The sequence below is a fragment of the Melopsittacus undulatus genome, assembly GCF_012275295.1.
Source record: "Melopsittacus undulatus isolate bMelUnd1 chromosome 29 unlocalized genomic scaffold, bMelUnd1.mat.Z SUPER_29_unloc_1, whole genome shotgun sequence".
Classification (NCBI taxonomy): Eukaryota; Metazoa; Chordata; class Aves; order Psittaciformes; family Psittaculidae; genus Melopsittacus; species Melopsittacus undulatus.
In genome coordinates, this window is record NW_022993941.1 from 159,921 (window position 1) to 174,088 (window position 14,168).

General features: G+C 59.2%; 1 protein-coding gene and 2 long non-coding RNA genes across 4 annotated transcripts; 1 reads left to right on the top strand and 2 right to left on the bottom strand.

Annotated features, from left to right (window-relative positions):
• Positions 1 to 226: 226 nt before the first annotated feature.
• THOC6 (THO complex subunit 6) lies at positions 227 to 7,892 on the bottom strand. Of its 2 annotated transcripts, XM_034073626.1 has the most exons (12): positions 7,501 to 7,891; positions 7,017 to 7,081; positions 6,259 to 6,362; positions 6,024 to 6,061; positions 5,635 to 5,683; positions 5,469 to 5,540; positions 3,958 to 4,060; positions 3,529 to 3,578; positions 3,087 to 3,149; positions 2,393 to 2,503; positions 1,058 to 1,186; positions 227 to 370 (listed from the first exon to the last, which is right to left on the bottom strand). In XM_034073626.1, exons 1-12 carry the CDS (start codon positions 7,668 to 7,670, stop codon positions 287 to 289), a joined length of 1,038 nt encoding a protein of 345 aa, XP_033929517.1. In that variant the 5' UTR covers positions 7,671 to 7,891; the 3' UTR covers positions 227 to 286. The 2 variants fall into 2 exon arrangements, with proteins under 2 accessions (XP_033929517.1, XP_033929518.1); XM_034073627.1 differs by lacking the exon at positions 2,393 to 2,503 and having other exon boundaries at positions 7,501 to 7,892.
• A 213-nt stretch (positions 7,893 to 8,105) lies between these two features.
• LOC117438166 (uncharacterized) lies at positions 8,106 to 9,610 on the top strand. Its single transcript, XR_004550656.1, has 4 exons — positions 8,106 to 8,522; positions 8,638 to 8,691; positions 8,952 to 9,065; positions 9,569 to 9,610. It is a non-coding gene; the product is annotated as an uncharacterized lncRNA (long non-coding RNA).
• Positions 9,611 to 9,813: 203 nt separating this feature from the next.
• LOC117438159 (uncharacterized) lies at positions 9,814 to 11,713 on the bottom strand. Its single transcript, XR_004550651.1, has 3 exons — positions 11,620 to 11,713; positions 10,856 to 10,943; positions 9,814 to 9,994 (listed from the first exon to the last, which is right to left on the bottom strand). It is a non-coding gene; the product is annotated as an uncharacterized lncRNA (long non-coding RNA).
• Between the last annotated feature and the right edge of the window lie 2,455 nt (positions 11,714 to 14,168).

Here is a 14,168-nt window from a genome sequence, read left to right on the forward strand (position 1 = left end):
AAAAACGACCAGAAACGGGTAAAAAAGAGAAGGTTTATTGCAATGGGGATCTATAGGGGTCTATGGGGCCCATAGGGGGAGCCGTAAAGCGCTGAAAAGAGTCGTAAAGAGCCGAAGGGGTCCGGAGCGCTGCCGTAAAGCGCGGAAGAAAGCCGTAAAACCTCCCCATTCCCACGTTTTTTGCCCTAAAACCCCGTTTTTCACCCCAAAAACGACCCAAAACAGGTACAAAAGAGCAGGTTTATTACAAAAGGGGGTCTATGTGGGTCACGTGGTGCCCGTGCGGTCACGTGAAGCACAAGGAGAACGCCCTGTACCCCAGGTTGGTGAACACATCGATCTTGGGGCTGTTCCCGGCCACCGTCAGCACCTGAGGGGGGCGGAGCTTAGGGGAAGCCACGCCCCCTCCTAGCCCCTCCCTCTAGTCAAGCCCCTCCCACCCCTTAAGCCCCTCCCCCTTTAACCCCTCCCACCCCATTGAAGCCCCTCCCACCCCTTTAAGCCCCTCCCACTCTCGAAGCCCCTCCCACCCCCCTAAGCTCCACCCCCGGTTGAAGCCCCTCCCACCCCATAGGCCCCGCCCACCTGGTGCTCGGGGGGGGGGGGGCCTGAGGCACAGACAGCACAGCCCCTCCCACCTCTAAGCCCCTCCCACCTCTAAGCCCCTCCCACCTCTAAGCCCCGCCCACCCCTTTTACCCCTCCCACCCTAAGCCCCGCCCAACACCTTTGAAGCCCCTCCCACCCCTGTAAGCCCCTCCCATCCCTTTAACCCCTCCCACCCCTTTGAAGCCCCTCCCACTGCTGAGGCCCCGCCCACCCTTCAAGCCCCGCCCCCTGCTGAAGCCCCTCCCACCTTTAAGCCCCGCCCACCTTTAAGCCCCGCCCACCTGGTGCTCGGGGGGGTGGGGACTGAGGCAGCACAGCCCCTCCCATCCCTTTAAGCCCCTCCCCCTTTAACCCCTCCCACCCCTAAGCCCCTCCCCTTTGAAGCCCCTCCCACCCTTTAAGCCCCTCCCACTCCCTTAAGCCCCGCCCCCTGTTGAAGCCCCGCCCACCTGGTGCTCGGGGGGCCGGGGGCTCAGGCACAGGCACCTCAGGGCTGGGGGGGTACATGGGACTCGGCCCCTGAGCTCCCCACTGAGCTGCAGCTGGTGCAGGGCAGGGCCTGGACCCCCGGCCAGTACCTGTGGTGGGATATACTGGGTCATACTGGTGCGTACTGGGATGTACTGGTCCATACTGGGATGTACTGGTTCATACTGGGATGTACTGGTTCATACTGGTGCGTACTGGGATGTACTGGTTCATACTGGGATGTACTGGTTCATACTGGTGCGTACTGGGATGTACTGGTTCATACTGGGATGTACTGGTTCATACTGGGATGTACTGGTTCATACTGGTGCGTACTGGGATGTACTGGTCCATACTGGGATGTACTGGTTCATACTGGTGCGTACTGGGATGTACTGGTTCATACTGGGCTGTACTAGTTTATACAGGTACGTACTGGGATAAACTGGGGCATATTGGGATGTACTGGGACATACTAGTACGTACTGGTTCATACTGGGACATGCTGGTACGTACTGGGACACACTAGTGCATATTGGGACATACGGACATGTACTAGTTCATACTGGTTCATATTGGGATGTACTGGTACATACTGGTTCATACTGTTACGTACTGGGCTGTACTGGTACATACTGGTCTGCAGTGGGGAGTACAGGGTTAGGAGTCTAGAGGAGACTACAGGGACCCATAGGGATCTATAGAGGTCTATAGGAGACTGTAAGACACTATAGGGCTCTATGTGGGTATATAGGGATCTATAGGGCCCCATAGGGATCTATAGGGCTCTATGAAGTCTATGGGTCTCTATGTGTCTTTATGGGTCTCTATGGTCTCTATGTATCTATATGTGTCTCTATGTGTGTCTATGGGGTCTCTATGGGTCTCTATGGGTCTCTATGGGGTCTCTATGGGGTCTCTATGTGTCTCTATGGGTCTCTATGGGTCTCTATGGGGTCTCTATGTGTCTTTATGTGTCTCTATGGGGTCTCTATGTGTCTCTATGTGTCTCTATGGGTCTCTATGTGTCTCTATGTGTCTCTATGTGTCTCTATGCGGTCTCTATGTGTCTCTATGTGTCCCTATGGGGTCTCTATGTGTCTCTATGGGGTCTCTATGGGTCTCTATGTGTCTTTATGTGTCTCTATGTGTCTCTATGGGGTCTCTATGGGGTCTCTATGTGTCTCTATGGGGTCTCTATGTGTCTCTATGTGTCTCTATGGGTCTCTATGGGTCTCTATGTGTCTCTATGTGTCTCTATGGGTCTCTATGGGTCTCTATGTGTCTCTATAGGTCTCTATGGGTCCGACACTCACCAGGTCCTGGTGGAACAGTGCATGGTGCTGCCTGGGGGGCAGTGGGAACACAGTCGTGGGGGTCACAGAACGGAGGTGCCAGAGGGTGAGGGCTGGGCCCCCCCCGCACACCTGCGGCAATGGGGTCAGCCCAGGCCACGCCCCCTCCTCCCCATTGGCCAATCACAGCCCTTTATCCCGTGTAACCACGCCCCCTGCCTCCCCAATGGCCAATCACAGCCCCCCCTCCCCTGGCTCCACCCCCATTGTGTAGCCACGCCCCCTCACTCCCTATTGACCAATCACAGTGCCCTCTGAGGCATGCCCCCCCCCCCTCCCGTCATAGCCACGCCCCCTGCATCCCCATTGGCCAATCACAGCGCTCTCCGAGACGCGCCCCCCCCTTTCCCCTCCATGGCTCCACCCTCTTGTTGTAGCCACGCCCCCTTCCCCCCATTGGCCAATCACAGTGCCCTAAGGACACTCCACCCCTCTGTCATAGCCACGCCCCCTCCATCCCCATTGGCCAATCACAGTGCCCTCTGAGACACGCCCCCTATGGCTCCACCCCCCCCCCCCCCCGGCATAGCCACGCCCCCTCCCTCCCCATTGGCCAATGCCCTTTCCCCTCTGGCCACGCCCCCTTCCCCTCTGGCCACACCCCCTCCCTCTGGCCACGCCCCCTTCCCTCTGGCCACGCCCCCTTCCCCCTCACCATCCAATCAGAGTCCGTTGCCAGGCACCGGATCCACTTCCCATGGTTGGGGCGGCTGCATTCCTATGGGAATGGGGGGATATGGGGTCAATGGGGGGATATGGGGGATATGGGGGATATGGGGGGATATGGGGGGATATGGGGTGGATATGGGGGGATATGGGGGGATATGGGGGGATATGGGGGGATATGGGGTGGATATGGGGGGATATGGGGGGGATATGGGGGGATATGGGGTGGATATGGGGGGGATATGGGGGGATATGGGGGGGATATGGGGGGGATATGGGGGGATATGGGGTGGATATGGGGGGATATGGGGGGATATGGGGGGGTATGGATGGATATGGGGGGTATAGGGGGATATGGGGGGGATATGGGGGGGATATGGGGGGTATAGGGGGATATGGGGTGGGGGTTGGGGGTTTCCCCTCCCCCTTACCTCGTACTTGTGCACCTCAATGACCTGAGCCTGGGTCCCAGTGCGGAGATCTGGGGGGGGATAAAGGGGTCAATGGGGGAGGGGCGATGGGGGAGGGGTAATGGGAGTGGGGGAGGGGCAATGGGAGGAAGGGCAATGGGGATGTGGGGGGGAGGGGCAATAGAGGGAGGAGCAATGGGAGGAGGGGCAATAGGAGTGGGGGAGGGGTAATGGGGGAGGGGCAATGGGAGGGGGTAATGGTGGTGGGGGAGGGGTAATAGAGGGGCAATGGGGATGGGTGGGGGAGGGGTAATGGGATGGAGGGGCAATGGGGGATGGGGAAGGGCAATGTGGAGTGGGGGAGGGGTAATGGGATGGAGGGGTAATGGGGGAGGGGCAATGGGGGTGGGGGAGGGGTAATGGGGGAGGGGCAATGGGGGCAGGGCTGACCCCAGAGCCGCACGGTCCCATCCTCCCCCCCCGACAGCACATGTGGGGGCAGCTCCCGCAGAGCCAGACAGTGAACCAGGTCCCGGTGACCCCGGAGCTCGTGCTGGGGGCAGAACATCCCATAATGATCAGCACATGATATGTATCCCATAAGGCTCATCCCATAATATACATGCCATAATGCTCATCAGATAACAGATATCCCATAATGTACATCCCATAATGCACACCCCATAACATACATCCCATAATACACACCTCATAAGTCACATCCCATAACATACACCCCATAACATACATCCCACAATGCTCATCCCATAATGGACGTCCCATAATGCTCATCCGATAAGACACATCCCTTAATATGCATCCCATAATGTACATCCCGTAATGGACATCCCATAATGCTCAGCCCATATTACACACCCCATAATGCACATCCCATAATATACATCCCATAATACACATCCTGTAATGCACATCTCATGTTATCCCATGTATTCCATGTTATGTTATCCCATGTATCCCATGTTACCCCATGTATCCCATATATCCCATGTTATCCCATGTATGCCATGTTATCCCATGTATCCCATATATCCCATGTTATCCCATATATCCCATGTTATCCCATATATCCCATGTTATCCCATGTATGCCATGTTATCCCATGTATCCCATGTTATCCCATGTTATCCCATGTATCCCATGTTATCCCATGTTATCCCATATATCCCATGTTATCCCATATATCCCATGTTATCCCATATATCCCATGTTATCCCATGTATGCCATGTTATCCCATGTATCCCATGTTATCCCATGTTATCCCATGTATCCCATGTTATCCCATGTTATCCCATATATCCCATGTTATCCCATATATCCCATGTTATCCCATATATCCCATGTTATCCCATGTATCCCATGTTATCCCATATATCCCATGTTATCCCATATATCCCATGTTATCCCATGTATCCCATGTTATCCCATATATCCCATGTTATCCCATGTATCCCATATTATCCCATGTTATCCCATGTTATCCCATGTATCCCATGTTATCCCATGTTATCCCATGTTATCCCATGTATCCCATGTTATCCCATGTTACCCCATGTATCCCATGTTATCCCATGTTATCCCATATATCCCATGTTATCCCATGTTATCCCATGTTATCCCATGTTATCCCATATATCCCATGTTATCCCATGTATCCCATGTTATCCCATGTTGTGTTATCCCATATATCCCATGTTATCCTATATATCCCATGTTATCCCATGTTATGTTATCCCATGTTATCCCATATATCCCATGTTATCCCATGTTATCCCATGTTATCCCATGTTATCCCATGTATCCCATGTTATCCTATATATCCCATGTTATCCCATGTTATGTTATCCCATGTTATCCCATATATCCCATGTTATCCCATGTATCCCATGTTATCCCATGTTATCCCATGTATCACATGATCTCCCATGTGTCACATGATCACCGTGAAGCTCCCGCTCTCCAGCTCCAGCACCCGCACGGCTCCGTCCCCCCCCGCCAGCACCAGGCTGTTGTCCTGTCACGTGACGTCACACGGGGGTCACGTGACGTCACGTGAGGTCACGTGACGGGGTGGGGGTCACGTGGGGGTCACCCCTCCCCCCTCTCACCCTGGGGTTCAATTGGATGCTGTTGATCTCGGGCACCTCCAGGCTTGTCCTATGGGGGGGGAGGGGCACATTAAGCTCCGCCCACCTCCTTTAAGCCCCGCCCACCTCATATAAGCCCCTCCCATCCATTTAAGCCCCGCCCACCTCCTTTAAGCCCCTCCCACCTCCTACCATCTAAACCCTTCCCTTTAAGCCCCTCCCACCCCATTAAGCCCCTCCCACATTCAAGCCCATCCCTTTAAGCCCCTCCCACATTCAAGCCCTTCCCTTTAAGCCCCTCCCACCTCATTTAAGTCCCTCCCCTTTAAGCCCCTCCCACTCCTCAAGCCCCTCCCCCTTTAATCCCATCCCATTAAGCCCCTCCCACCCCGGGTTCAAAGGTCACTGACCTGCATGGAGGCCGCCGGGTCCAGAGCTCCCTTGTGCCCTATGGAGTGGGTGGAGTCAGGGGAAGGGGCGGGGCTTAGCGGTGGGCGGGGCTAAGGAAGGGGAGGGGCTTAAGGGTGGGCGGGGCTAGGAAAGGGGAGGGGCTTAAAGGGGCTAAAGGAGAGTGAATGGGAGGGGGTAAAGGGGCGGGGTTAATGGAGGGGGCGTGGCCAATGGGAGGAGGGGGCGTGGCCTCACCTTCTTGCCCAGCTCAGGCCACGCCCAGGCCTTCACCTCCCCATCCCCAGCGCTGAGCAGGAGCCGGTCACTGGAGGCCAAGGAGTAAACTGGGCCGGGATGGGCTGTGGGGTAATGGGAACAGTGGGATAATGGGAATGGGATAATGGGAATGGTGGGAATGGGATAATGGGAATAGTGGGAATGATGGGAATGGGATAATGGGAATGGTGGGAATGATGGGAATAGGAATGATGGGAATGGGGGAAAGGGATAATAGGAATGATGGGAATGGGATAATGGGAATGGTGGGAATGATGGGAATGGGATCATGGGAATGACGGGATAATGGGTATGGGGGAAGGGGATAATGGAAATGATGGGAATGGGATCATGGGAATGATGGAAATGGGATAATGCGAATGATAGGAATGGTATAATAGGAGTGATAGGAATGGGGTAATGGGAATAGTGGGAATGGGATAATGGGATTGATGGGGATGGGAATGTGGGAATGGTGGGTTAGGGTTAGGACCTATAGGAACACCCTTATCCCATAGGGAACACCCCAGACCCCCCTCCCATTGGGAACACTGGGAATACCGATAACCCCATAGGGAATACCCCCCCCCATTGGGAATACCGACCCCCCAATAGGGAATAACGGGAATACCGCCCCCCCCATAGGGAATACTGACCCCCCCATAGGGAATAACGGGAATACCGACCCCCCCATAGGGAATACTGACCCCCCCTTAGGGAATAACGGGAATACCGACCCTGGAACACCCCAATCGGTCTCTTGCTCTCCTCTTTGGCCTCAGCGCTCAGAGCGGCCGCGAGGCTGTGGGTGAATGGGAGCGGCCATTGAAGACCCCATAGCGACCCCATAGCGGCCCCATAGCAGCCCCATTGTGGCATAGACCCCATTGCGGCCCATGCCCCATAGCGGCCCCATTGCAGACCCCATAGCGGCCCCATTGCGGCCCATGCCCCATTGCGCTCCATGCCCCATTGCGCTCCATTCCCCATTGCGGTCCATGCCCCATAGCGGCCCATGCCCCATTGCGGCCCCATTGCGGCCCATACCCCATAGCGGCCCATGCCCCATAGCGGCCCCATTGCAGCCCATGCCCCATTGCAGACCCCATAGCGGCCCCATAGCAGCCCATGCCCCATTGCAGACCCCATAGCGGCCCCATAGCAGCCCATGCCCCATAGCAGCCCATGCCCCATAGCGGCCCCATTGCGGCCTAGTCCCACCTGAAGACCGCGACCTCCCCGTAGTTGTTCCCGGCCGCCAGGTACCGTCCGCAGGGGGAGGGGCAGAGGCACAAGACGCTCATGTGCAGGAGCTGCCGGGAGCGCTTCACACCCCCCGGTACCGGTAACGGGGGAGCGGGGTCCGCACAGGGGCGGCTGGGAGCCGCCATGACACTTCTTGGTCGGCGTTGTGACGTCAGGGCGTCGTGACGTCATGACGTTGGAGCGTAAAGGGGGCGGAGCGTTACCTCAGCGAGGAGACAACGGCTGGGAGCCGCCATGACAGTTCTGGGTCGGCCTGACGGCGTCGTGACGTTGTGACGTCAGCACGTAAACGTAAGGGGGCGGAGCGTCACCTCAGTGAGGAGACCTGCTGGGCGCCGACATGACAGTTCTTGGTCGGCGTCGTGACGTCAGTGCGTCGTGACGTCATGACGTTGAAGGGAAAGGGGGCGGAGCGTTACCTCAGCGAGACCCCCGCCATGACACTTCTTCGTCCTCCCACAGCCACCGACGTGATGACGTCGTGACGTCAGCACGCACGCGCAAAAGGGCGGAGCATTACCTCAGCGAGGAGAGAGCGGCTGGGCGCCGCCATGACACTTCTTGTTCGGCCTCCCGACGTCGTGACGTCAGTGCGTCGTGACGTAAGACGTAAAGGGGCGGGGCTTTACCTCAGCAAGGAGAGACACCGCCATGACACTTCTTCGTCTTCCCGACGTCATGACGTCATGACGTAAAGGGGGCGGAGCGTTACCTCAGCGGGGAGGGCGCCGCCATGACACTTCTTCGGCCTCACACCGCCGCAGACGTCGTAACGTGGTGACGTAGTGACGTCATGACGTTAGGCGTAGAGGGGGCGGAGCGTTACCTCAGCGAGGAGAGAGCGGCTGGGCGCCGCCATGATACTTCTTCGGCCTCCTGACGTAGTGACGTGGTGGCGTCAGCACGCACACGCACGGGGGCGGAGCGTTACCTCAGCGAGGAGGGACCCGGATGGAGGCGGAGGGGAGCGGAGGGGGGTGAGGAATGGGGGTGATTAATGCGGGATGAATGCATAATTAATGAGGGGTTAATGAGGTGTTAATGAGGGGTTAATGAGATGTTAATGGGGGGTTAATGGGGTTGTGTCCGCAGCGCCTCCCCCCATCCCGGCCCCGGCTGCAAGCGGCGGACGGCGGCGTGTGAGGGGTGAGTGGGGGTAATGGGGATCAATGGGGGTCTGTGGTGTCTCTATGGGTGTCTATGGGGTCTATGGGTCCTTATGTGTCTCTATGTGTCTCTATGGGTCTCTATGTGTCTCTATGGGTCTCTATGGGTCTCTATGTGTCTCTGTCTCTATGTGTCTCTATGTGTCTCTATGTGTCTCTATGTGTCTCTATGTGTCTCTATGGGTCTCTATGTGTCTCTATGTGTCTCTATGTGTCTCTATGGGTCTCTATGGGTCCCAGGGAGGCTCCGCCCCCCCCCAAGCAGAGGTTACCGGAGGCTGTGGCCGCCGCTCGGCTCCGGGTGCTGGGAGCTCAGCACGACCACGGCTACAGCGGGAACGGCCTCCCCCCGAGGTGCGTGTGGGGGATCTATAGGGGGTCTATGGGGGGGCTATGGGGGTCTAAGGGTGGGCTGTGGGGGGTCTTTTGGGGTCCATGGGGGTCTATGGGGCTCTATGGAGGGTTAATGGGGGGCTATGGGGGTCCATGGGGGTCTATGAGGGGTATATGGGGGTCTATGGGGCTCTATGGGGGGGTCTATGAGGGGTCTATGGGGGTTCTATGGGGTCTATGGGGGGTCTGTGGGGGGGCTATGGGGCTCTATGGGCCGCCTATGGGGTGCTACGGGGGGGCTATGGGGGCCTACGGGGGTCTATGGTAGGCTATGAGGGTCTATGGGGCTCTATGGGGGGTCTATGGGGATCTATGGGGGGATAAGGGGGGGGCTATGGGGTGACTCTGGGGGTCTATAGGGGTCTATGGGTGTCTATATGGGGGCTGAGCATGCTCTATGGGTCTGGGGTCTGACCTCAGAGGTCATGACCCCCCTCACCCCTCCCCCTCTCTCTGCCCCACAGGCCCCTCCCCTGAGGCCGCGGATGCCCCTCCCCCCCCCCTCCATCCCCTACTTGGGGGGCTGAGACCCACATATGGGGGGGGAACCCCCCATAGACCCCTCCCCCCATGAAGCCCCTCCCCCCCCCCCCTCCCCCCCCCCCCTAAAATGAACCAAAACCTTTATTTTTGTACTCTTTTTGGGGTGTTTTTTAGTCATTTTTGGGTCATTTTGGGCCATTTTCCAGCGTTTCGATGATTTCCTCCCCCCCTCCCCCCACTATAAATAATAGAAAAGCCCCTTCAAAGGGGGAGGGGGGAGGGGCGGCCCCAGCTCTGCCCCATAGATCCCCCCCCAGCCTCCAGCCCCACACTTGGGGGGCAGGAGAAGCCACTTGGGGGGCGGCCTCAGTTGCCCGGGGGGTGGAACTGGAGCTGCTGGGACTGGACTGGAAAGGAGATGGGGGGGGAGGGTTAATGGGGGGCGACCCATAAGTGATAGACCTGGACCCATAAGTGAACCCCCTGCCCCATAAGTGACCACTCTGCCCCATAAGTGACCATCGTGTGCCCCATAAGTGATCACTCTGCCCCATAAGTGACCATCGTGTGCCCCATAAGTGACACCCACAGCCCCATAAGTGACCACTCTGCCCCATAAGCGACAGCTCCCAATGCTGTAAGTCCCCCTCCGCCCCATAAGTAACTCTCCATGCCCCATAAGTGATCTTCCTGTGCCCCATAACTGACATCTCCAGTGCCATAAGTGACACCCACAGCCCCACAAGTAACCACTCTGCCCTATAAGTGTCCCCCCCACCCCATAAGTGATCACTCTGCCCCATAAGTGACACCCCCCACCCCATAAGTGATATTCCCCTACCCCATAAGTGACTACTCTGCCCTATAAGTGACCATCTTGTGCCACATTAGTGACCCCCCTGCCCCATAAGTGACACCCCCAGCCCCATAAGTGACATTCCCCTACCCCATAAGTGATCACTCTGCCCCATAAATGACACCCTAAGCCCCATAAATGCTCCCTCTGCCCCATAAGTGACCTTCCTGTACCCAAGTGACCACTCTGCCCCATGACACCCCCAGCCCCATAAGTGACCATTTGCCCCATAACTGACACCCCCAGCCCCATAAGTGACCATTCTGCCCCATAAGAGACCATTCTGTGCCCCACAAGTGACCCCCCCGCCCCATAAGTGACCCCTGTAACCCATGACACCCCCCGCCCCATAAGTGCCCCCCCCGCCCCATAAGTGCCCCCCCTGCCCCCCAAGTCCCCCCTCCCCCCTCACCTTGATGGTGGCTGATGTATGGGAAGGGTCCGGGGGTGACTCCGCCCCCCCCCTGCCCCCCCCCGTGGCTCTGGTGCAGCAGCATCACCTGGGGGGGGGGATGGGCGGCCCCGGGGTGAGGGGGGGGAGGGGCGGCCGCGAGCCCCGTCTGAACGTGGGCCTGGGGGGGGGGAGGGGTCAGGAGACACCAGCGTCGCCCCTCCCCCCTTCACTTAACCCCCCCTATAGCCCCTCCCCCACGATATGACCTTCATATCGCCCCTCCCCCCACGATATAACCCCCCTATAACCCCTCCCCCTTTAATATGACTCCCATATCGCCCCTCCCCCCTTTATATAACCCCCCTCTCACCCCTCCCCCCACGATATAACCCCAATATCGCCCCTCCCCCCACCATATAACCCCCATATCGCCCCTCCCCCTTCAATATGATCCCCCTATCGCCCCTCCCCCCACGATATAATCCTCATATTGCCCCTCCCCCTTTAATATAAGCCTCATATCGCCCCTCCCCCACGATATGAACCCCATATTACCCCTCCCCCCCCGATATAAACCCAGTATAGCCCCTCTCCCTTCATATAAGCCCTATATCGCCCCTCCCCCCACGATATAACCCCCATATCGCCCCTCCCCCCACGATATAACCCCCATATCGCCCCTCCCCCCACGATATAACCCCCATATCGCCCCTCCCCCCACGATATAACCCCCATATCGCCCCTCCCCCCACGATATAACCCCCATATCTCCCCTCCCCCACCTGCCCCACATGTGCCACCCCATATCCGTGGGTCAGGCTCTGGTGCAGGGCATAGACGGCGGCAGCAGCAGCGCTGGGGGGGGGAGGGGCGGAGGGGGCGGGGGGAGGGGGAGGGGGCGGGGGGGGAGGAGGGGGTGGGGGAGGGGCGGCGGGGGACGGGGTGGGGGGAGGGGCGGGGGGGGGTTGGGCGAAGCTGCCCTGGGGGGAGGGGGCGCCGGGGGGGGGAGGGGCCGGGGGGAACAATGGCGGCTGCTGACCTCCCTGTGGGGGAGGGGAGGGGGAGGGGTCAGAGGGGGAGGGGCCACAAGAGGCCCCTCCCCCTCTCCATAAGCCCCTCCCCCACATTGAGCCCCTCCCCCCCAATTTAAGCCCCTCCCCATTAAGCCCATCCCCCAATTTAAGCCCCTCCCCCCACATTAAGCCCCTCCCCCCACATTAACCCCCTCCCCCATTTAAGCCCCTCCCCCACATTGAGCCCCTCCCCCCATTAAGCCCCTCCCCCCACATTAAGCCCATCCCAATTTAAGCCCCTCCCCCCACATTAAGCCCCTCCCCCCACATTAAGCCCCTCCCCCCACATTAAGCCCCTCCCCCCCATTACCTGGCTTGGGGGGGGGGGGCGGTGGGTTCCCGGCCGGCGCTGGGGGGGGGAAGGGCTGATGGACGGCGGCTGTGGGGGGAGGGGCAGAGTCAGAGATGGGGGAGGGGCTTAATGGGGTGGGGGGAGGGGCTTAATGGGGTGAGGGGCTTAATGGGGGGAGGGGTTTAATGGGGGGGAGGGGCTTCACTCACCATATAGGGCCTGCGGGGCTCCTGATTGGTCGCCGGGGGGGAACTGGGGTGGGGGAGGGGCGGCGGAGGACACCAGGGTGGGGGAGGGGTGCAGGCGGGGGCTGCCGGGGAGCAGGGGGGTGAACACGGCCTGAATGGGGGGGGGGGGAGGGGGATTGAGGTCATGTGATCTCCATATCACCCCTCCCCCAATATAACCCCCATATCGCCCCTCCCCCTATGATATACTCCCCATATCGCCCCTCCCCCCACGATATAACCCCCATATCGCCCCTCCCCCCCACGATATGACCCCCATATCGCCCCTCCCCCCATGATAGGACCCCCCATTACCCCTCCCCCCACGATATAACCCCATATCGCCCCTCCCCCCACGATATAACCCCCATATCGCCCCTCCCCCCACAATATGACCTTCATATCACCCCTCCCCCCACGATATAGCCCCCATATCGCCCCTCCCCCCACGATATAGCCCCCATATCGCCCCTCCCCCCACGATATAACCCCCCTATTGCCCCTCCCCCCACGATATAACCCCCATATCGCCCATCCCCCCACCATATGACCCCCATATCGCCCCTCCCCCCCCCCCCCTTACCTGTGACGGGTAGTGGGGGAGGGGCTGCACGAGCGCCTGCCCCCCCCGGAAGGCCTGCGGGGGTCCATAGGAGATGTACTGGGAGTAATGGGGGGGAGGGGGGGGTGGGGGAGGGGCGGCCACGGGCACCAAGGGAGGTGGGGGAGGGGCGGAGGCCGAGGGGGGAGGGGCGGGGGGGGGAGGGGCGTGAGGCTGCTCCGAGCGCTGAGGTGGTGGGGGGAGGGAACCTGTTGAGAAAGGGGGGGGAGGGGCATAAACAGGTCAGAGGGGGGAGGGGCGAGATGGGGGAGGGGCAATAGGGGGGTTCTATCGTGGGGGGAGGGGCGATATGAGTGTTATATCGTGGGGGAGGGGCAATAGAGGAGCTATATCATGGGGGGAGGGGCGATATGGGGGTTATATCGTGGGGGGAGGGGCGATAGGAGGGTTATATTATGGGGGGAGGGGTAATATGTGGGTTATATCGAGGGGGGAGGGGCAATAGGGGGGTTATATCGTGGGGGGAGGGGAGATAGGGGGGTTATATCGTGGGGGGAGAGGAGATAGGGAGGTTATATCGTGGGGGGAGGGGCGATATGGGGGTTATATCGTGGGGGGAGGGGCGATATGGGGGTTATATCGTGGGGGGAGGGGCGATATAAGGGTTGTACCGTGGGGGGAGAGATGATATGGGGGTTATATCGTGGGGGGAGGGGCAATAGGGGGGTTATATCGTGGGGGGAGGGGCAATAGGGGGGTCATATGGGGGTGGGGGAGGGGCCACTCACCTTTACCCCCCCTGTATTTGCCTTGTGGGGGGGTGGCCACAGGATACGGGTACATTTGGGGGGCCTGAAAGAGAAAGGGATGGGGGAGGGGCTTAAAGGGGTGGGGGGAGGGGCTTAAAATGGGGGGAGGGGCTTAGGTGGGGGAGGGGCTTTACCTGCACATGCAGCTGAGGGATATAGGAGATATAGGGCGGGGGAGGGGCATAGATGCTGCCCGCCCCTCCCCCCCCTCCTCCTCCTCCTCCGGCCCCTCCCCCCCCACCTTGCCCCGCCCCCGGCGGGGTCATGACCCCCAGGGTGGGGGAGGGGTGGAGGCGGGGCCCCGGTGATGGGGGGGCAGCAGCTTTGCCCTATGGGGGAGGGGAAAGGGGGAGGGGTTAAAGGGGGTG

Excerpts from the sequence above, each read along its gene's own strand:
- THOC6 (XM_034073626.1), bottom strand. The coding sequence starts at position 7,670 with ATGGCGGCTCCCAGCCGCCCCTGTGCGGACCCCGCTCCCCCGTTACCG. Across the intron at positions 6,363-7,016 it reads ACCGATTGGGGTGTTCCAGG|CCCATCCCGGCCCAGTTTAC; the intron begins GTCGGTATTCCC and ends ATTACCCCACAG. Across the intron at positions 5,684-6,023 it reads ACCCGGCGGCCTCCATGCAG|GACAAGCCTGGAGGTGCCCG; the intron begins GTCAGTGACCTT and ends CCCCCCCCATAG.